Genomic DNA, 22,272 nt, shown 5'->3' on the forward strand with positions numbered 1-22,272 from the left:
GTGGAGGGTGCGAAAGTCGATTCAATGTAACGTTGCTTTAATGCATTCGAACTTTCTATTTTCTTATTGCAATCTTAATACGTATTTTTTGGAATAAATTTCGTCTTGGGCTGTTACTTAGTACACTCTTTCAAAAAAGAAATGCAAAACCCAAATATCAATGAAACTTTGGTGTTATTCAAGGACGTGTAGATTAGCGGAAAGCAAAGGTACATGAAAAACATTTTATGGAGCAATGCATTGCTATCTTGTCCATATTTCATGAGAATAACAGTTACCACTGTCATTACTGCTGTCCACCAGGTGGTGTTGAAGTCAGCACCTCGTATGACCACCTCCAGCTGCTACCACTGCCCGACACCTCCTGGGTACAGATCGCATCCGTCGTTGGATGTTTTGTTGTGGAATCCTTCTCCATTCCAGCATGTGGGACAACTGTTGAAGATTCTGTGGTGGATTACGACGTCCACGTACCCGTCCATCGATCTGATCCCAAAGGTGTTCGATTGGGTTTAGAGCCGGGGATCTGGAGGGTCAGGGGAGGGTATTGATGTTGTTATTGGCCAGGTAGTTCACAGTGGCACGTCCTGTATGGGGCCTGGCGTTGTCCTGTTGGAAGAGATGCCGTTGACGGTCGACAAGGTGAAGGACGTGCGGACGGAGAATCTGGTCGATGTATCGATTGGCCGTCAGATTGCCTTGGACAAGAAAACGTTCCGATCTGCGGGTGTATGAGATCTCTCCCCACACCATAACACCCCCTCATGGAATCTGTCCACCTGTCATATGCAGTTAGGAGCATGACGTCATCTGTAGACACGGTCTCTACCGTCACGTCGCTGAGGAGATAACGGGGTTCATCGCTAAACTATATGCGCTTCCAGTTTGCCAGGTTCCATGGCAGCACCACCGTTACATCATCTCAATCGTCGACGTCGATGTAAGCGTGTCAAGGATGGAGCAACTTTTGAACGTTTGACACGTATTCCTACTTCTCGGGGACGGTTCCTGATTGTCTGATCGGACACTCTTCTGGCTCCAAACTGTTCTTGTGGCACGATGGGTTACCCGGATGTACCGATCTTGAGCAGGTGAGGTCACTCTAGGCCTTCTTGATCTTGGACTGTCATTTGTCGCTCCCACAATCGAGTTATTGTGCTGGGATGAACGTTGAAAGTCCTTGCCACATGACATCCACGCACATCATCACAATCCTGATTGATAAAATCGTTCAAAATCATTTTGGTTGCGTCTGGTCTAGCATGATCTAAAACATTCCAGAAACAATGTGCAACCCTAAAAAGATGTTCGAGTTTACATATGTGTACAAAATTGTAAGTATCGTTTTTTAATTTCATTCTGCGTTTCTTTTTTTTTCTTTTTTTTTTTCATTTTATTTTGAAGGGTGTATTAAATAGAGAAATGCAATACTGATTTTTTTTTTTAAAGTGTGGCGTGATAGTGTGCCTTTAAGGACTCAAATTCCATATAAGTTAATGTGTGTTCATAGATTAGCATACATATGTCCCTGTGCAGGAAAGCACCACGGCGCTCCTGCTGATTTATGTTCACCTGCATAAAGCTAATGCATTTCTCTGCTTCATTAGCCCATTCACGTTTTCATGAAGCGTATGGATGAACCATTCAACCTGTACTGTCTTTGTGACTGACAAAGGACGACCACGATGGGAAATACACCTTCTCGGGAGCAAATGGATAAATGTAATATTCAGAAAGAACGTTATAAGTTTATCGAGCAACTAATTCAGCTGGAGCCAGGACTGAAGGAAGAGGCTTCGAATCAGGATAACCAAAGGCAGAACGATGGATCTGGAAATATTCCCGAAACTATCGACCCAGGGAAATATGACTTACCTTTCGAAAACCTGGCGTTTGAAGGAGGTGGAATTAAAGGCTTGGCACACTGCGGAGCTGTCCAGGTACTGTTATGATATTTATCTACGTAAAATCCCCGAAGATCAGAGTTATAACTGGTCTTCAGCAGCCGTGCTTGTCGTGAGAGGCGACTAAAAGATGGGACGGTATTGTTCGTTGACTCGTCGACAGATGTCTTCGGTTTCAAATTGCGAAGACCGTTGTGCTGTTGATCACTGGATTGTCTGGTCCAGACTCGATTATTTAGCATCGATATATAGCCATATAGCTGGATATTACTGTGTGCGGCGTAAAGCCGAACTCATTCACTCAGACTATATGCTCTATTCTCTACAAGCCACATGCATATAACAATAATGTTTAAACCAAAATAAAACGGAAATATATTTAAACCACGTTTGTAGATAATATATAACTGATACTTACCTTTTCTTCTTTGAAATACTAAGGAATAAATCGGATATAAAAGGATAAATCATTGTAAGAAATGTAAACCATGCTTGTCGTATGAGGCGAGGGTTCGCTGACTTGGTTGACATGAATCATCGTGTCCCAAATACGTAGATCGATCCTCATGACTCTGATCACTGGATTGTCTGGTCCAGACAGCTGCCATATGGCTGGAATAGGGTAAACAACAACAACGGTAGCAGCAGCAAAAAAAATAAAACACAAACAAAAATAACACAAAACAAACAAACAATATTAAATAAAAAATAAATAAATAATCTCGAAGCTGTTGAATGAAAGTGGGACTGTGTGTACAACTGCACGGCAACGTAAGACGAAACATCAAGGCACACTTCAGTGTTGCTAAATGGGTATGTGTCAATGTTTACATTTCGCATGTGACGACGACTTTCGTGTCTCACGCTGTATATATGACATTCACCACCTCTGTTACTTAAACTCGCTGTTATTTCAGTGACGTTTACTTGCTATGTTATCGATGAAAATACTGCGAAAAAAATTCTTAACACCCTTTCAATTTGACCATATATACATGACGTGTAACACAGCAGAGGAGTTCACCATGGTGCGGTCTTTGTATATGTCGATTCAGGCTGCCTGTACTCTCTGCAAGCCAGGCTCCTCGCAGCGAAACGTTCTCGCTTTATGAGCAGCAACACATACATGACTTTAGATGCTCGCGGTCCACAGAGTTCACAATTGTTCTCATACACTCACACATAGTGAAGATATTATTGCTTTATGTGTTTCAGGTCGCTACCAATTTCTGAACATTTGTCTGTCGCACGGAAAAAAATTATTAAAAACAAAATTGTCTGAATAATAATCTTGATTGAATTCTCATTTATGGTATTTATTATTACTATTTCTCACGTTCTTTGGGCTTGTGGCAGCATCTTTAAAAGATAAACAATTTTGTATGACGTTGACGTTTCTAGTCGGGGGTGTTTGGAACATAAAAAAGTCTTTTTGGGGGTTGACAATAAAATAAGAAGAAAATATAAATGTTTACAATTTGGGTGATTGAAGAACACGAGGGCAACATAATTCGTTGTGGGATCATCCCTCGGTTACACGGTTTGTTGTGCCCCCGTGTGACTCTGGTCTCTAAGATTTATCATATTTACACTCTGAATTTACATTCTTTCATTTTTATTCCAGTATTTAGAAGAAATAGGAGTCATGTCAAACATCAAGCGAGTGTCTGGATCAAGCGCTGGAGCCATCATGGCTGCTCTAGTGGCCATCGGTCTTGATTGCTGCCGTTTGAGAGAACACATAGCAAGAATGACATCTGCAGTTTTTCTTGGTGAGTTACGTAATGTAGACAAGGCGACAAAGCAGTGGATAAGTATTAGCGGGATAATTCCATGATATATCTTTATACATGTGTGAAAGGTGTTATTTGTCGTTGTATTCAAGAACACCAGATTAACATATGTACGCGTGTGTGTTTATGTGTGTGTGTGCGTGCGTGCGTGTGTGTGTGTGTGTCTATTCTTGTACTCGGCCGTAATACACACACACACGCACGCACACACGCGCACACACACACATATACATACACACCACCAGTGAGTGAGTTCAGTTTTACGCCGCACTGAGTAATATTCCAACGGCGGTCTGGAAATACGTAGTCTGGACCAGACAATCCGGTGATCAGCGTCAGCGTGCCAGACCACCCGATCCCGTTTGTCGCCTCTTACGACAAGCACACTCGCCTTTCATGGTAAGCATGGGTTGCCTATTCTACCCCGGACCTTCACGGGTCTATTCTACCCAGGACCTTCACTTGTCCAGTCTATGTTGTTGGAGAACAGTGGACTGATCAAATCATATTTCATATGGACTCGATTCGTGAGTATGTAGAAATATTTCCTCGTTCTTTTCCCAAGTTGCAGTTCCTTGAAATGGTTAAACTACTTATTTATTTCAATATTGTTTTGTGAATAGCAATCAGTAGCTTAGGACCTTTCAATAGTGTTTTTTCCATCTGTACAGGAGACATTTTATCCCTATGTAATGTGTTGTAATACATAGATATAGTTCTAACAAGCCATGCATCAATAGTTCGATGTTAACCTCACTGAATGCCCTGATTGCATCCCAGTAGTATGGATACCATGAACAGAACAGAAAACAGAACAGAAAACAGAACACACCAGCAGCCTACAAAAAATGCTCAAACTGCAATAGGTTTCAATTGAAGTTCATTCTGTGATAGTTAGATTGCCTCGAACCAGATCTTGGTCATCTTCAAGTGTAGTCTTGTAAGCATGGTCTTGAAAATGATTACTTGCAACAAGCTTATATGAAAAAGAAAGAACACGGGATAGTCGGCAACGCGTATGTTCATGTCAAGGTGAACGCCAAACTCCGATCTGTGTCTCGAAAGTTTAAACTTACCGTTATCTTTAACTGTGGACTTTGGAGACAGTTTTTTTTATTATTAATATCTCATATTCCATGTCAGTATCAAATATCATGTTATGGCCGGAATATTGCATATGTGACGTTAAATATTACCTTACATGGAAAATAAGCCATTTTGATTGATGTTTGTTTGTTGTTTCTTAAGAGCGACAGAAAACGTTAAAAATATAGAGTTGGAATATTATCCATACTGAACATCCACGAGACACGAGACTTGTGTTGTATTTATTATACACAGTATGTGAAAATATTGTGATCCAAGATGACATATGGGACGATGTCGTATGTAAACATAACAAAAGGGAAATAACTCTATCATGACTACTTTATACTTGACTAAAAACAATTGAAAATATTAAATAGAAAAATAATACTAACCCTAAGGGCACCGAAATGAATTTAATATATCATCCACAAACCTAAAATTTTGTTTGGTTGACATTTTTGTTAAAAACACTGTTTAAATGGAGCTATACTGTTAATCTAAAATATCGAGGTGGCAACAGCAATTTCGACATCATTGCGTCACTATCGCTGAATAACCCAGTTTGGTTACATAGCACTCGTTTCAGAGCTTTCAACTGGTTACAAAACACCCGTTTCAAATAACCAACATTATCTCGTAAAGATATTCAGAGCTCGTATGCTATGAACATGTTTTAACACACTCGTAAATGCCTGTTTCAATATTTCTAGGCCTCTCTGGTAATTTTAATAAACAGTAGATAAACAATGGTCCTGTCCTGGTGGTTGCATATTTGCGCATCAAGATTTGCCTCCGTAGATAACACCACACCACTCTTGCATATTTGCGTATCAAGATATGCCTCCGTAGATAACACCACACCATTCTTGCATATTTGCGTATCAAGAAATGCCTCCGTAGATAACACCACACCATTCTTGCATATTTGCGTATCAAGACATGCCTCCGTAGATAACACCACACCATTCTTGCATATTTGCGTATCAAGATATGCCTCCGTAGATAACACCACACCACTCTTGCATATTTGCGCATTAAGATATGCCTCCGTAGATAACACCACACCATTCTTGCATATTTGCGTATCAAGAAATGCCTCCGTAGATAACACCACACCATTCTTGCATATTTGCGTATCAAGAAATGCCTCCGTAGATAACACCACACCATTCTTGCATATTTGCGTATCAAGATATGCCTCCGTAGATAACACCACACCATTCTTGCATATTTGCGTATCAAGAAATGCCTCCGTAGATAACACCACACCACTCTTGCATATTTGCGTATCAAGATATGCCTCCGTAGATAACACCACACCATTCTTGCATATTTGCGTATCAAGATATGCCTCCGTAGATAACACCACACCATTCTTGCATATTTGCGTATCAAGAAATGCCTCCGTAGATAACACCACACCATTCTTGCATATTTGCGCATCAAGAAATGCCTCCGTAGATAACACCACACCATTGTTGCATATTTGCGTATCAAGATATGCCTCCGTAGATAACACCACACTACTCTGCAATTCATCAATAAATTTGCTATATTGTGGTATGGCTCACTATCGAGTCATCGAGCATACCAACGCTAATATATCGCTTTATCTCTTGCTGCACTTATCAAGAGTTGGGGGTTTTTTTCAATGTTTCGATTGTGGTTGTAACCAACATGCATGTACAACTTTCTATTAAGTACATTGTATTGTTTTTCAGACGGGGGTGGGTTTCTGTCAGGGTGCCGAAACCTTATGAAAAGGTTTGGCTGGCATCCAGGTGTCAATATTTACAACTTCCTCGGCGATGTATTATTGGCAGAAACAGGATCTGCAGACATCACCTTTGAACAGGTAGCACATTGTTATCGCTATTGTTTCAAATGAAACGTATTGTCATTGCAACACGCATCCTTTGTACGGTTTGTAAATAACCGAGTCTGAACCAAACTAGTGAGCAATAGCATGAGCACCGATCTTCGCAGTTTGGATACGATGTGAGTCAGTGAGCCTGACCACTCGAGGTGGTCAGTAGCCTCTTTAAACAAGTATCAGTAGCGGAATAACAAACTCTAGCACGGATCTTCACATATCAATCTATACTACCAATGTCAATTACTGTTGTGTTGTTCAGATTATTTGTAATCTAATGTATTAGACATAGCATCATTTGTGCGGCATTATACAAGAAACAAGTAAAATTAATCACGAAATCGAGAAAAAAGCATTTCTTTGTGACTAAACCATGAAGGGTCACAGGTCGTACCGGAATACGAGAAAACCAATATTCTCTTCAATAATGGCTGGACACGACCGTCAAATGTGTGGCAGTCGTCAATAATGTATTTATATTCCTTTCATCTTCATTTATGAAATCAGGAAATTCCTTCACCCCTAAGGGAGCAATCCCGTGTAATCACGCAGGCAAAAACAGGGCGATGAGTATCCGATCAGCCTTTCGAAAGTGATTTTGTCTGGTATAGTCTGTCAGAAAACTTTCCGTGACGGTGTTTGGTCACTTAATTAATTTCAGACTGCAAGTACAATAGTTTTCGAGTTTAGCACGATACATTATATTTGTTCTGCCATTGTGAGTTATGAATTTCGTGAATTATGACTTAATACTAAAACATTGTTTAACAAACTATCATTAAAATACTGACACAGTTCACTATTACGAGGGAGGTGTGCAGAGAGGGGAATAGCCAGGTGTGCTATTGATTCATTTACTTGAGCTTCTTTCGCATACCTGGCTGTTTCTCCCTATGCACTCCTCCCACGTAACAGACAGTAAACTGTGTCAATATTTTACTGATTGCTTTCTCTACAACTCTTTTATTATTCACTGATTTCTTGATTTTTGGAGGGAAAGAATTAAAAGTATGTATTTATAGATTGTTACGGTTAAGAATGTACCGTGGCAAACGATGTAAGAAATCCCCTTGTGAACCAGCAAAACAGAACAAAGACAAGTCATAACGTTCAAATTATGTATTATTATGCAACGGGAGCAAGGTATACAAAGTCACAAGTCAGTTTCACAATACTGATTTCAGGTACAATTCAAGAGAAACAAAATCTAAGTCAATGGGTCACAAGATATAATATATCAAACTCACCAAAGTCTCAGCACGAGAGAGAATCAACAATGCAGAATGTAAACACAGCGATCGGTCTGACAGCAGATAATGAAGATTCAGGCGTTGACGGGTTTTGATGATCAAGCGATGGCTGTGATGTATCCTCCAGTTAATATGAATGAGTGTCGCCTTCAACACGGCAACCAGCAGATAAAAACCAGATCCTAAAGTGTTGACCATCAGCTCAGTATTACACATAGAATAAAAGCTACTTTAGATGAACGTATTCTCTGTGATCAAACTAGTTTTATACCAGACAGGACGATTAGCGAAGATACAGGACTGGCTTATGATTTGACTTGAAACAACATTTTGCGTCATTCCTCTGTCTTTCTTTTCTCTTTCTCTTTTTTTCTGACTTTGATGTTCTTGATATTAAAATTACAACAGATCTTTGAAACAAAACTATCAACACCAGAAAGAGACTGGAAGACGTTAGTTGACTCTTTGCATCTTGGAGAAAAAGACATTTAACACTTATTGATGAAATGACAGGAATTAAAACATCGTAGCAATCTCCGAACTAGTTCATATTTTCAATTCTTTGCCCAACCCACCAGAAGTTATTATTGAAAAACTATTTTCTTAAGTTCCCTGCAATGATAAAATGATAACATGTAGATGATTAGTGCTTAATGCTTTGAATTATTCACACTGAGAATTTATGTTTAAAATGTGAAAAAAAGCCATGCAAAGATCTTTTGACAGACATATTTAATTCTTGAGCGTATTCTGAAACTTTTGTTTAGATTGAAAACCCTTTGTGATGAAAACATTCAACAATATGTTGACCCAAGTAGCATTAATGAAATTCTATTCCAATGACTATGGTTCAATCACAACTTCAAAACTCAAATAATTTCATAAAGAAATGGGAGGAGAAAGGGTATATAAATCTTAGGGATATAAGTAATGAAACGGATTACTATCAGCAGAACCTTTAAACGACAATTATCATATCAAATTTATTTTTTAGGATTTACCGAATATATTACATGAATCTTGTCACTCGATCTCAGTCAGGAATGTGCATGTAACAGATACCAGATATATTGAAAGCTGCAAAAGGCTGCAGGATGTTTGTGATGAATAAATGCAATGACAAATATCCAAACATTTAACAACAGGCAGAAACTGACTTTGATTGTTGGAAAAATATATTTACAGTATATTGAAAGGGATTACATAGACATTCAAGATAAATTTCTATGAGGTATTATTGATATACAACAGGAATTGGTCAAAATGCAAAAAGTTGAAAACAGTTCTGTTGTTATGTTGTTTTGCAGTAGGAGTGTGTATCGTGTGCACTGGGAATGTCACGAGGTACAAACCTTTTGGATAATCCTACAAATTTGACTGAACATTTTTTTATCCTCATCCTTTGATAATCTAAAAAACATGATTTATTTTGGTACTCTACATGAAAATAGCATACTAAATCATAATTATGATCATCATCGCTGCGAAGTGACATATTCACATATGCAATATTGAAAATATGCTTTTTTCAGTATTGAAAAATGTAACTTTATATATGCGAGTTCTAAAAAATATCCATTGTGGAATAGCAAATATCAACAAAAATAATACAAATATATAGTTTCAGTCCCAGATGGAGCCTTCTCTCCGAAGTACTTAGATGACTCTAATCTGTACTGATTTGTACCTGGCACTATTTACACATTATCTATCTAATGAATTATGCATTTTTAAAAATATATTAATACACTGATATCTTACCTTATATCATGTAGCTGTATTACTTTAAGCCGTATGTATCACGCCTTTGTATATCTGTGATATAATCTTGTGAAAGCAATCACAAAAGAGAACGCTATTTTCACAATATTATCAGCTTTGAACGGGAATTCCTGAAATGTAAGTAATGTTACCTGTATCATAACGTCAGGTACGGAAGAAATATGGCCGCGAGCTGTGCGTGGTTGTCACCAACTTGAACCTCATGACAGCAGAATACTGTCACCCCAAAACTACACCGGACATGCCCGTTAGGGTGGCATTGCGCATGTCAGTGGCCATTCCTGGTAAGTACATATCCGATCTCTACTCTCTGGTGCACTCATTTCAGTAGTTTTCTTGTTGATGTTATAATTCCTGACGCTAGTTGTAAAACTGCTTTCCTTGTTTACAAGCAATTTGGCATCAAATGATTTAGAATAACGTCCGGCGATATTGCAGGGGTTGTCGCAACAATATTTTGAAGTATATGTCACATAACGTATAAGAGCTATATCTATATGTTTAGAGACGGCGTTTTTACACATCAGTTATTAATTGCATAATACCACAGGAAAATGTTGTCATTGTTCGATTTACAGTAATCATGTCTGTTTTATATGTTGTTAAGTCGTATAAACATATCTTTGAATATGTTTTTCAGTTCCCACATCTCGACAACGTTTAGGGCAATGAATAAGTCATCAGTTCTTGTAGCCAGATGCCGTCATTATTTTCAAATGAATACCAAAACATCTCATTACCTGAAAAAGGTGTCCATCAATAAAGTTAGTCCTTTCCTGTCCATACATACCTGCCTGACAAGTATCGAAACGCCGCATCACCTGAAAAAGTTCTACATCCATAATATTTGTCCTTATTTTACTTTTCAACTTCTAAAGCTGCCACTCAAAGAAGTTGCACATGGCGTTCTGTTAAGGCAACAATTGCTTGCCACCGCTGACACCTATGTAAACAAGGCTAATACACTTTCCAGCTGCGAAGACCTGGAGTCATCACTGATTTACTGATTTACATAATTTTCATAGTCATATTGCCCTTCACGCTAAAAGTATGTGTGAATAGATAAGGACTACGTTTATGGATGGGCAACTAGTGTCATCATTGATTTCAGTGGTGAGGTCCTATAATTTCCATAGATATTTGCCCTTTACAACAAATGTATAGACAGACAGATAAGGACTAATTTTATGATTGAACAACCCTTTTTTCAAGTTTTGCTACTTTTCAATACAGATGCAAGTATCAAACAAGAATCTGTATCTAAGCGTTGCATCATCTGAATAAAGAAGCTGTTCATCTATAGTCTGGTTCATAATTATTGAGAATTTTTCTTCTTACTTTGAGCTATCCTAACACCACAACTGATTCACTGATACTTAAAACTAAGTAATGGTATAAGGGAGGTAACTCATCTTGGCCTACTGAGTATAGTACAATTAGAGTTACCTCCCCTGAATTTGTAGCAGACGTCATTTTCCTCAGCACTGTCAACAATGTCTGCTGAAGATAAAAGAAGGTTGATTTTTGAGTTGTGTAATCAAGGAATTGATGATGTAAATACATTGGCAGAGAGAACAGGAACTCCTCTTTCTACTGTGTATAGGATTAGGAAGAATTTTAAAGAGGGAAAGGATTTTGGGCACCAGAAAGGAGCAGGGAGACCCAGAAAATTGGACTTCTCAGATCGCGTCCGGCTGGGAATTTTAGCGTCTAAAAAGCAAAGGGCAAGCATCTCCAACATCAGGTATGAAATGATAGAAAGGGGATCAACAGTTGTATCAATATCTACAGTTAGAAGAAATTTGATTGATCTTGAATGGGAGAAAAAGACTGGAATTCCTTCTCCTCTCATGAAACAAGAACATAAAGACAGGCGTGTTGAGTGGTGTTTGGTACATGAAAACTTTGACTGGGAAAATGTGATTTTTACTGATGAAAGCTCAATATGGGTATATCCCAATAATGTGAAAATTAGACAAAGTCTGCGTCAGCACCGTTGTATCGACGACCTAAATACAGCCCAAAGTTTCATGTATGGGGAGGGATATCCTTATTAGGAACGACCCCGCTGTGTGTGTTTGAGGGAAATCTGACAAGTCAACGCTACACTAACATATTAGATAATTTTCTCCTTCCAAGTGCACATGTGTTTTATGGAAATGACTGGATTTTGCAGCAAGATAATGATCCTAAACACACCGCAAAACATGCCAAGCAGTGGTTTCAGGAGAAAAATGTGACTGCATTACCATTTCCTGCATATAGTCCTGACTTAAATCCCATTGAGAACATTTGGGGGATGATGAAGGAATGTGTGAATCAAAAGGGGTTGACAAAAATTGAAGACATGAAGAGAGAAGTGGTCCGATACTGGGACAGCATAACTCACGAGACACTAACCTCTCTGATAGGAAGTATGCCTACCCGTCTTAGACTGTGCCGTGAAGCTCAAGGAGACTTGATAAAATATTAAATTGTTACCTACACAACATGAAAAGGTCAGTTCACTTTCACAATACATTCAATTTTATCTGATTTGTTCTCGTTTAATAATATGAAATGCTTTAGCTATTCTCAATAATTTTGAACCATACTGTATAATGTGGGTCCTATTCTGAACTCATACAAGTCTGTATCGATACGTCGCATCACCAGATACAAAAAGAAGTACTTCATCGATAAAGTTTGTCCTTATCTGACTTTCCAACTGCTCAAACTGCCACTGAAAGAAGTTGCACAACTGCCACTAGTAGATGTTGCATGAGGCGTTCTATGTAGGCAACAATAAGTTGTGATCACTGATACCTATGTGTTTACCTTTAACAGGCCTATTTGCGCCCACTGTGTATTCCCTCCATGGAACAGATGATGTGTTTATTGACGGGGGAGTCCTCTGTAATTATCCAGTGCATTGTTTTGATGGTGAGAGGGGAGCATCTTTATAACTGTCACGTCTGGGCACTTTATATTATTTTGTTTTATTTGTTTTTTTCATTAAAGTCAATTCCCTGTTTTGACTCTTACCGAATGTTCGTGTATTTATTTCATGTAAATATCTGACAAGAATGTATGTTTGTTAATGACGTGTGTCACCGATGAAGAGAAAATGGTACTCACTGTTTAATGGTGATTCGTAAATGCATGTTCATTGTATAATCAATACTGCCTTTTAGCAGAAGTTTTATGGATGTGGGAGGGCTCCTTATTTCTGTGCACACTTCTGTGACTCCTACATTCATCGCGGGATGAACTTTACATTTCATTTCGAAACATAACACAAATATATGTGGACGTTTATGATCATAAGAAGTTACAAACATTGCATCACTTATGTGAAACTAGTATTTTGTTTTACTAATTGAACAAAGACAAGCCTTTTATGCGTTTCTACAATGGAGGCTGTCAAAACCGGCATCCATTTATCACCATCTCTACAATGCGGCACATTGTCTAAACCAGAATATTTCTTCAGTCCCAATGAATACCAGTTTAGACAGGTTCCACTGTACATGTAATAGTACAAGAGTCACAGACTTGTAATGTAGATATCATTTTTGCCAAACTTTTAAGCAAGTGATCGAAATACCAAACAGGTTGTTAGAAGATAAGGAACATTTCCAGCAATTTCCAGATGAAAGACATTATCACAGCCAAACATATGAACAAACGTCAATTTGTTTATTCCGTTCCATTACAGGGTGGTTCCTGTCCATGGCAAAGGGTGACAACTTCATCAAACGTCTCCAACCACTGGATGATCTGCCCATGTTATATGAGCACAGATTCAAAAACACGGAAACACTCAACAAAACACTTGGGTTCCTCTTGGTAAGATTGACAGAGTGGTTTTAGTTTCATGCCAATGTGAGCAATATTCTATCAATAGAAGGCTGTGGACACCAGTACTGGGCTTTACATATTTTACCCATGTGGGGAATTGGACCCGGGTTTAAGCGTTTAAGCAAACACTTTAACCTTTAGGCTACTAAGGTTACAAGTTCAAAGTGATTACTAACTGTATTTGCTCATAAACATAATTCCTTCTACTGCTTGACAAGTATTAGATGAGCCACGAAGTGACAAATGACTCCAGTTTACATATACGGGAACGCCCTCCAGAACTCTCCATTTGAAACAAGATGGACACAGGTCGCCGTCTAAATATTGAAAAGTTCAATTTCCTCACGCGAATCGTGTCGTGATGGTGATTTGCTGAAATAAATCGCTCTACAAGACACGTGTTAAACAGTTACGGTATTGATTTCACGCGACGGTCAGCATGTATTGCACGTGCTTAATCGCCAATCAACCTGTAGCAACCAAGTGTCTTCGTCCAGATTACTTGCGCAGCCTGCTTCTCACAAATGCGTTCACTGCGCTGGTTCATCTGATACTTGTCAAGCTGTACTGCTTGTCACTAGCCTATGCAGCAGGAGGTTTCCATTCACAAGGAAGAACAAACTCAAAGGTCTATGTAAAGCACCTAAATTCATGGTGCCGTAACAGAAAAATGTGATCTTAGGCCTCCCTTGGTCACAGCTCCTAAACCACTGAATATTGGCCTTCTGTAACCCATGCTTGTCGTAAGAGAGGACTAACGGGATCAGGCGGTCAGGCTCCCTGACTTGGTCGGCACTGTTCTCATTTGCGCAGATCGTGCTGATGATTACTGGATTGTCTGGTCCAGACTCGGTTATTTACAGACCGCTGACATATAGCTGAAATATTGATCTAGAAGCCAGGCACTTAAAATGGTGAAAATATGGTGCAGATCTGGCGACCAAATAGGATGTGATTTTTCACAATCAGGAATGATTTAGTTTTTATTGAAAGCCGGTTGTCATCTGCTAGCGTGCATTACTACCTTGCTAGGACCCTTTTTAAGTGCACCATGTCATGTGGCAATATTTTAATTGATAGCTGGATGGTTTAATTTAATAACTCTGGTTTGGACTGACCGATTTTCATCAAAACTTTTGGAATTGAAAATTACGAAAAATTAAAAAAATTTGAAAATTGATCTTACGTATATGCTCATCGCAAAGCTATTAAATTAAATTTCAATTTTAAATTTCTGCATTTGAGAAGAAAATTTGAATTTGCAAATTAACGGTATTTTTTAGAAATTATTTTTTTTTCCGATTCAGCTTAATCATTTGAAGATCATATATACATTTGAATGGCACTGTAAGCATGAAGAAACATTACAAGGAAACATACATAATATGACTGATAGCAAATTTGTTGAAGATAGCGTTGGACTATCATTAAAATCACACAACATAACAGAAAAATGTCAAATGTATAATACTATTTTCCCATTCTTTGTTCATCAAACCTTTGGTCATTTCCTTCATGTCCATTCGTATTTATTGTTCCTTATAGTCATATAGACATGTTAGTCAATGTCAACACTGTCAAGGTCACGGGAACATGTTTCAAGTCCACATCCACATGTTGACGTACACAACAGGTTCGACCTCTTGCAACTGCACCCTCCTGTTCATTGACTTTTACATACACAGATATGAAGGTGCAGAAGGTCTGTGGAAACGATTTTGTCTAAACATATTTGAAATTTTATCAAAGACTGACAGTTGAAGAAGATCTGTTACGACAGAAGCGTATTGCTTTAAATACAAATTGAAACATTAAGTGCCTACTTTTATGAACAACTCAAAGACATTCATACATAATTTTCTTATAAAGATCTTGCTTCTACTGCAACGTTCATACGAATCTACACAAAAGAGTTACGCACACCATGGCCATGACACAATGATCATCAATCTTGGCAAGTGGGATACGATGGCTTGTATCAATCAAGTGAGAACGACCACCTGATCCCATTAGTACCCTTTTGCGGCAACACTGGTTGCCGAAGATCACTTTTGACCCAATATAGTTGTGAACCTGTGGAAAAGGTTATGCATGTGTCATCATATGGATTATAGACCCTTCCAAATGATATTATTGACACATTGTATGTCGCCAATGTCAATAAGTCATACCTCAGAGAGCCAGTTGTCAAGTTGCATTTGATTACCCTCGGGTAGTCAATACAAGCACAGAAGTTGGTATATGCGTTGGCAGGCGCTTTTAGAAAGAAAACCTTGAAATCGTTCTGGCCTCGTCTTGGTGGATATTTACAGACCAACTGTCGTTCATTCTCCGATTTCAGTATGTCGCAGAACTAATCAGCTGTAGTCAACTGCATTGTACCAATAGAAGCCACCAGCTGCCATCATCACCCTGTTTCACTCAGTGGTTTTGTCAATTGACTTCAAATTTTGAGTAATTAAGCATAATCACTGAAATGAACCAGGGAAAGTTGTAATCGTAAAATGTTTTATTTGCAGACACATCCAACAAAAATTATTATATTACAAATGTTCATTTTGTAATGGTAGATTCTACCAGTGAAAAGAGACTTCATACACCCACATGTGTGTCATGCCTTTGTACATATATGTGGTCAGGAAATGTCACCATGTAATGTTAATCAATAATGTTATGTTAAGTTTACATCTCTGTTTATACTCTGGTCAACTTTCTCCCAGTATGCGGATGACGAAATAGATTATCTGAGACCAGACCTTGAAAACAAGATCGGAGCTGTACTTCCTCTCAAGCCGAGCAAGGAGACCAAACTATATAAGTGAGCATCTATTTCCAGAGACTGAGAAGACATTAAATACCCATGGGCTGTTACGTTCTTGAAAACACACAAGCTTGAAACGTTTGACTCTGGTGTCTGAAGACCCGTGAAGATCCGGGTTAGTCTTCATCAACCCCTTGTCATAACAGACGAGTAACGGGATCGAGTCGTCTCGCTGACTTGTTTGATACGTGTCATCTTGTATCAGTTGCGTACGTTGATATGCATGCTGCTGATCACTGGATTGTCTGGTCCAGATTCGAATATTTACAGACCGCCACCATATAGCTGGAATATTGCTGGGTGCGGCGTAAAACCCACTTACTAGTGTCAAGACAACAATGCTGGGGTCTGGGTTCTATAGAACGCACGACTTATAAAACATACATAACATTCTCAAATAAGTGCGTATGTGTGTGAACTCGTATATGTATTTATGTATGCACATATGTGCATACTCACGTGTGCTCTTCTACACATACAATTTGTTCAAAACACATATCTTTTCTAAATGTGACAAACACCTGCAACATTGCGCGATTTGTATTTTTCTTTTCTTTAAGAAATACATGTATACCTAATATCATCTGCTCCCGAGTATATACTTGTGGCCGGATTTACGGATTGCTAAAATGTGTTTTTGTTTAATTAGTTCTCATTTACCAACTCCTATGCGGGATCCCAAATAACCATCCTCCTACACTAAAGCACAAACATTCATTACAGGAGATGGATCAAGAAGAAAGAGGACATGGAGAAATCAAAGCGAATTCACAAGAAGATTACAGACGCCGTGAATTCATTTTTGAAGGTAATCATCTTGCGTGCGTCAATGTGCGCGTGTGTATATGCTCAACAAAACACAGCTCCATGCCCTTCACTCCGCTTAGGACAACCAGATGCTCGAAACTGCTTGTGGTTCTTCTAACAACAGCTACGGAAGAGTGGGTGGAAGATAAGGGGAGGGGGTCGGTGGTGTCGGGAATGTTTAAGTGGTGAAAATCTACACACTGGATTTCAGAGTCTCCTTGAGTACCCGTATCATGGTTTGAACTCAATCAGCACCGCCAGAGTCAAAGACTGTGGTGTTTTTCCTAAATATTTCTTTGACAGTTTTGAACGTTTGGATCTGTAACACAGGTTCAAACTTTAAATGTCCCCTTGTATATTCCCCTTTACATCAGGTCCTTAGGATCATGCCATTGACCAATGAAATGAAAGTATTTTACTTGAAACTAAGATACCTAGGGTGTGTGCCGTTAACTGAACGCCTGGCTGCTGAAGACACCAGCCAGTGTTTATCCCTGCCCATGCTGTAGTCTTTCCAGACCGCCGTGATTTAGCTGGAATATTGCCGAGTCTGACGTCAACGACAAACAATGTAGACTGAGACGGATTTCTTCTTTTTTTCTCTTAAAATAACTAACCCGTTCTTCTTGTTACTACTGAACTCTACATCAAAAGATATAACAAGAAATAAAATATGTCTATATATCTGAGTGTAATATTCTATTCTGCGCTCCTACGCGGATGTAATTGGGCAACACGTTTTCTTACCTTTTTCTCGAGTTGTAGGTTCTTGACGAATGCAATACTGACGAAGTCAACGATATTGACAGGGAAGAGTTGGAAAATGCACTCAAAAGCGTGAGTTTCTTTTTTTAAGCGAATATGAGTTTTGCTGAACTGTAATAATCTTTCATATCAAAATACGGTCTAGAGTCATGCCACTCACAGAGCCTTTCGACAGTAGGGCAATACGCTTTTCAACCGATACGTAATGTTATATATCTTCTGAGAACCGGCAAAGTGGGTAAAAAAACATATGCGAAGATTTTTGGACTATCTTTATGGTTTAAATTGGAACCTACAAAGCCTTTCATACACAAAAAAATGTTTTCCTTCGTTATTGAGGGACAAGACGGAATGCTGTAATAGTTCAACATAATGTACGTGTAAATTGTACAAAAGAGAAAACAGAATCCTTGACTATGCAACCTAATTTGAGACTGGTGTTATCAGCACTTCAACATGTAGTTTCAGGGACTTGTAATGTAGAAAATAGGACTAACATGCACAATTAGTGCCACTCACTGTCAGACACTTAGGATCCCAATGTATCGCAATACGCATCGCAATACGGGTACCAATATCGCAACGTATAGCAATGCAGTTTACATGAGATACAAAGCCCTATTCAATGGACATACTTTAACTGCCAATACCAGGGGTAATCTATTCTTCTGCCAGTGCATATGCAAACAAGGGTGTTGGTGACAGTTGCTGGTGACTTGAAATCAGCCTCCCGTTGTATTAATCAACAAGCAAAACACAACCGTACTTACTACTGGGGTTATGCTGATCTGTCTCTCCAGGAATCGTTCACGAAGGAACAGGCCGAGCTTCTCTTTGGAAAAGATGCCAGTCCAGAGGACGTATTTATGCTTTTGGATCAGGATGGAAATGGAAAGGTAATCACTGACAGTGTGTGTGTCACTTGTCACATTCCTGGTGGACGGTATTGTCACTTATCTGGTAGTCTTCTTGTCACAGACCTGGTCAAATGGTCCAAAACCTACCAGCCAGTCCGTGGATTCATGTTAACAGAACACCGACTGTCTCTATACAACTACACATAACTACCAAACTCTCCGTGTATCCATGGTAACAGAACATTGAATCACTATATAACATTAGAAATGAATACTCGTTGGTGGTAGAATTTATGGTGTCAGGGTGGGAAACTGTGTGCTAATAGCTGAAACCCACAGTGTGTTTCGATCAGGCATCGATTTCTCGAAACAAACTTTCGTTTTAGCTTAAATTTCAAACTGGAAGATGAAGATTTAAAATAAAAATAGGTCAAACAACTTATATAATCTACCTACCAAACTCAAACTGTCTACAAAGTTTGAGTCTCATGTTGATTTAAGTTCATTCTCGTACAAGCATTTTCCTGCGTTTTCTCAAATTTGAGCCGCTTGTCGTTTACTTGCTTTTCTTATTCGCCTTGACGACTTCATGTAATACAACGGCTTGACTTTTTAATCACTTACCTGCTTGACTTTCTTGTCACCCACTTTTTTATTTTCTTATTACTCACCTGTTTGACGTTCTTCTCACTTGCCTGTTTGACTTTCTGGCCACTCAATCGTTGACTTTCTAGTTACTCACCTGTTTGATTCTTGACTTTTTTGTCACTTGCCTCTTTCGCTTTCTTGCCACTCACCTGTTGAATTTCTTGCAACTCACCTATTTGATTTTCTTGTCAATCACCGGCACTACGTTCTTGTCGCTTACCTGCTTGATTTTCTTCTAACCCACTTGACTTTCTCGTCACTCACCTTTTGACTTTCTTGTCACTCAAGAAAGGTTCTTTTCGCTCGCCGGTTTGATTTTCATGTCACTTGTTGACTTTCTAGTTGCTAACCAGACTGACTTTCTAGTTGCTCACCAGACTGACTTTCTTGTCACCCACCTGTATGGCTCTTTATCACATTTCATCATTTTTGTTACCCTTCTGCTTATTTACATTGGCACTCACCTGGGAGGCATATCTGTCAATCTCTATTAGTTGGTTATGTGGTGTCCTCCAGTGTAATCTTGAACTTCCTGATCAGCCGAACCCATGGTCCATCACATAAAGTGACGACCATTAGGTGAGGAATAAAGACTACGCAAGTTATCTATTTATGCTTTCGATATCTCAACCTATTCTTTTCTTACGACCCCGTGAAGGTCCGGGTTCGAATACTGGCATGGGGTAACCCATGTTCGTCGTAAGCGGCGACTAACGGAATCTGGTGGTCAAGCTCGGTTACTTGGTCGACACATGCTTTCGGTTCGCAATTGCGCAGATCGATGCTCGTGCTGTTGATCACTGATTGTCTGGTCCAGACTTGATTATTTACAGACAGACGCCATATAGCTGGAATATAGATGAGGGCGGCGCAAAACTAAACTCACTCACTCTTTTGATTCATGGGGTTATCGCATGATCGTGCCACAAAGGTATATTGAAAAAAATGCCCAGCCTCACTCACAAGGGAATCTGGCCGTTACTCGTTTCTGAATTGTGGTATTGTATGAATATTTTCAGATACAATACAGTGAAATAGTGAGTTTCATTGAAGAACATGGTATCCACATCAAACACCGATCTCTTGGCTTCAGACGAAGCGATATTAGCAACATGCGGACCTACCTTAGCAGCATCAAGAACACTCTTATGACAAACATCAAGAGGATCACTGTCAAGGTACATGTAGATTTTCTTAAAGCATGTTTAAAAGTTATATTTTTCATGGAGGTTTAAGGTGAATTCATAAACCCTGAAACATTTACCTGATTCATATACCCACACAGACCTAAAAAAAACCTTCCCTCCTCTCTCTCTCTCTCTCTCTCATCACTCTCTCACAATCTTCACAGTGGCACACACCGCAACCACCATAATTATACGAAATGTTAACATGTAGACTATAGAGATCTGATCACTCAGCTCTGACTTTCTTCAAATGTCTCCAACAGCCGTACGACATTGACAGGACCGTTGGCATCAACACCGGCCACGTGGACACCACGGACTTCGACCTGGAGGAGGAAGATAAGGAGTTTGTGATCCAGGTGAGGGTATCAATCGAAACATAATTGTTACACTTTCCATACAACTACACATAGCTACCGACCTGTTAGTATATCCATGGGGACGGAACATTCACCCACATTATTCCACAAGAAATAACTACCTGTTTGTGGTAGAATTTATCGTGTAAGGGTGGAAACAGAATATTAATACTCAAAGCCTTTTACGAATTTGCTAATTAAAGTGTTCTTGTAGAGGGGATACAACGCCTGCAGAGCCTTCTTGCAACACTACATTGCTGATAACAATCTGCAACCCAGAGAAGACAGCCAGAGAGATGGGGACATTACTCAGCAGCAGCCTTCATCTGAAGACCACTGTTAGTTGTTAAGCTTGCAGTGTATTGTAATTGGGCTGGTCTTAGACAATAGCGATAGATAACACACCATCCAAGGGGTGTTTGTCATATGAGGAGGATAAAAGGTCAAAGTTTCATTAGTTTGCCTAATCTTTATTTGGAGACAAAGTCTAATGGTCCTTTTTAACGTTCAAGAACAATTTGTAAGGAAAACATTAAATAATAATCATTATACCTTTGTGAAAATGGTTTTGATGTCACCCTGGGTTCGTGACACTATTGCTGACATGATGTTGAAAACTCATGCACTCAAAAATAAAAAGCAATGGAAGTTGCACTTCCCAACATATCCGACAGATAACCCATTTTCATCCCCAACATAGTCACACAAAGTGTAACCTATCCCTAACATCTCCAAAAGACAACATATCCCATCCCAACATATCCAATCCCAACATATCCGACAGACAACATTTCCCATCCATAACATATCTCTCAGACAACATATTCAAGCTCCAACATATTTCTCACATATATTCCATCCCCAACATATCCGACAGACAACATAGCTTCATCTCCAACATATCCGACAGACAACATAGCTTCATCTCCAACATATCTGACAGACAACAGATCTTCATCTCCAACATATCCGACAGACAACATAGCTTCATCTCCAACATATCCAACAGACAACATAGCTTCATCTCCAACATATCCGACAGACAACAGATCTTCATCTCCAACATATCCGACAGACAACAGATCTTCATCTCCAACATATCCGACAGACAACAGATCTTCATCTCCAACATATCCGACAGACAACAGATCTTCATCTCCAACATATCCGACATACAACATAGCTTCATCTCCAACATATCCAACAGACAACATAGCTTCATCTCCATCATATCCAACAGACAACATAGCTTCATCTCCAACATATCCAACATACAACATAGCTTCATCTCCAACAT

General features: G+C 39.1%; 1 protein-coding gene across 1 annotated transcript; it reads left to right on the plus strand.

The window, feature by feature from the left end:
- The first annotated feature begins 1,685 nt into the window (after nt 1–1,685).
- On the plus strand, nt 1,686–21,318 carry LOC137255405 (uncharacterized). Its single transcript, XM_067792846.1, has 13 exons — nt 1,686–1,940; nt 3,529–3,676; nt 6,508–6,641; nt 9,840–9,975; nt 12,518–12,613; nt 13,389–13,519; nt 16,252–16,349; nt 17,076–17,160; nt 17,925–17,996; nt 18,725–18,820; nt 20,449–20,607; nt 20,880–20,975; nt 21,190–21,318. The coding sequence occupies exons 1-13, from the start codon at nt 1,686–1,688 to the stop codon at nt 21,316–21,318; spliced, it is 1,635 nt and encodes a 544-aa protein (XP_067648947.1).
- Nucleotides 21,319–22,272: the final 954 nt, after the last annotated feature.

This window comes from Haliotis asinina, chromosome 11, assembly GCF_037392515.1.
Source record: "Haliotis asinina isolate JCU_RB_2024 chromosome 11, JCU_Hal_asi_v2, whole genome shotgun sequence".
Classification (NCBI taxonomy): Eukaryota; Metazoa; Mollusca; class Gastropoda; order Lepetellida; family Haliotidae; genus Haliotis; species Haliotis asinina.

What these genes read in the sequence shown, in the direction of transcription:
- LOC137255405 (XM_067792846.1), top strand. Translation starts at nt 1,686, where the DNA reads ATGGGAAATACACCTTCTCGGGAGCAAATGGATAAATGTAATATTCAG. An exon ending in CACACTGCGGAGCTGTCCAG is followed by an intron (nt 1,941 to 3,528) that starts GTACTGTTATGA and finishes TTTTTATTCCAG; the next exon opens with TATTTAGAAGAAATAGGAGT. An exon ending in CAGACATCACCTTTGAACAG is followed by an intron (nt 6,642 to 9,839) that starts GTAGCACATTGT and finishes TCATAACGTCAG; the next exon opens with GTACGGAAGAAATATGGCCG.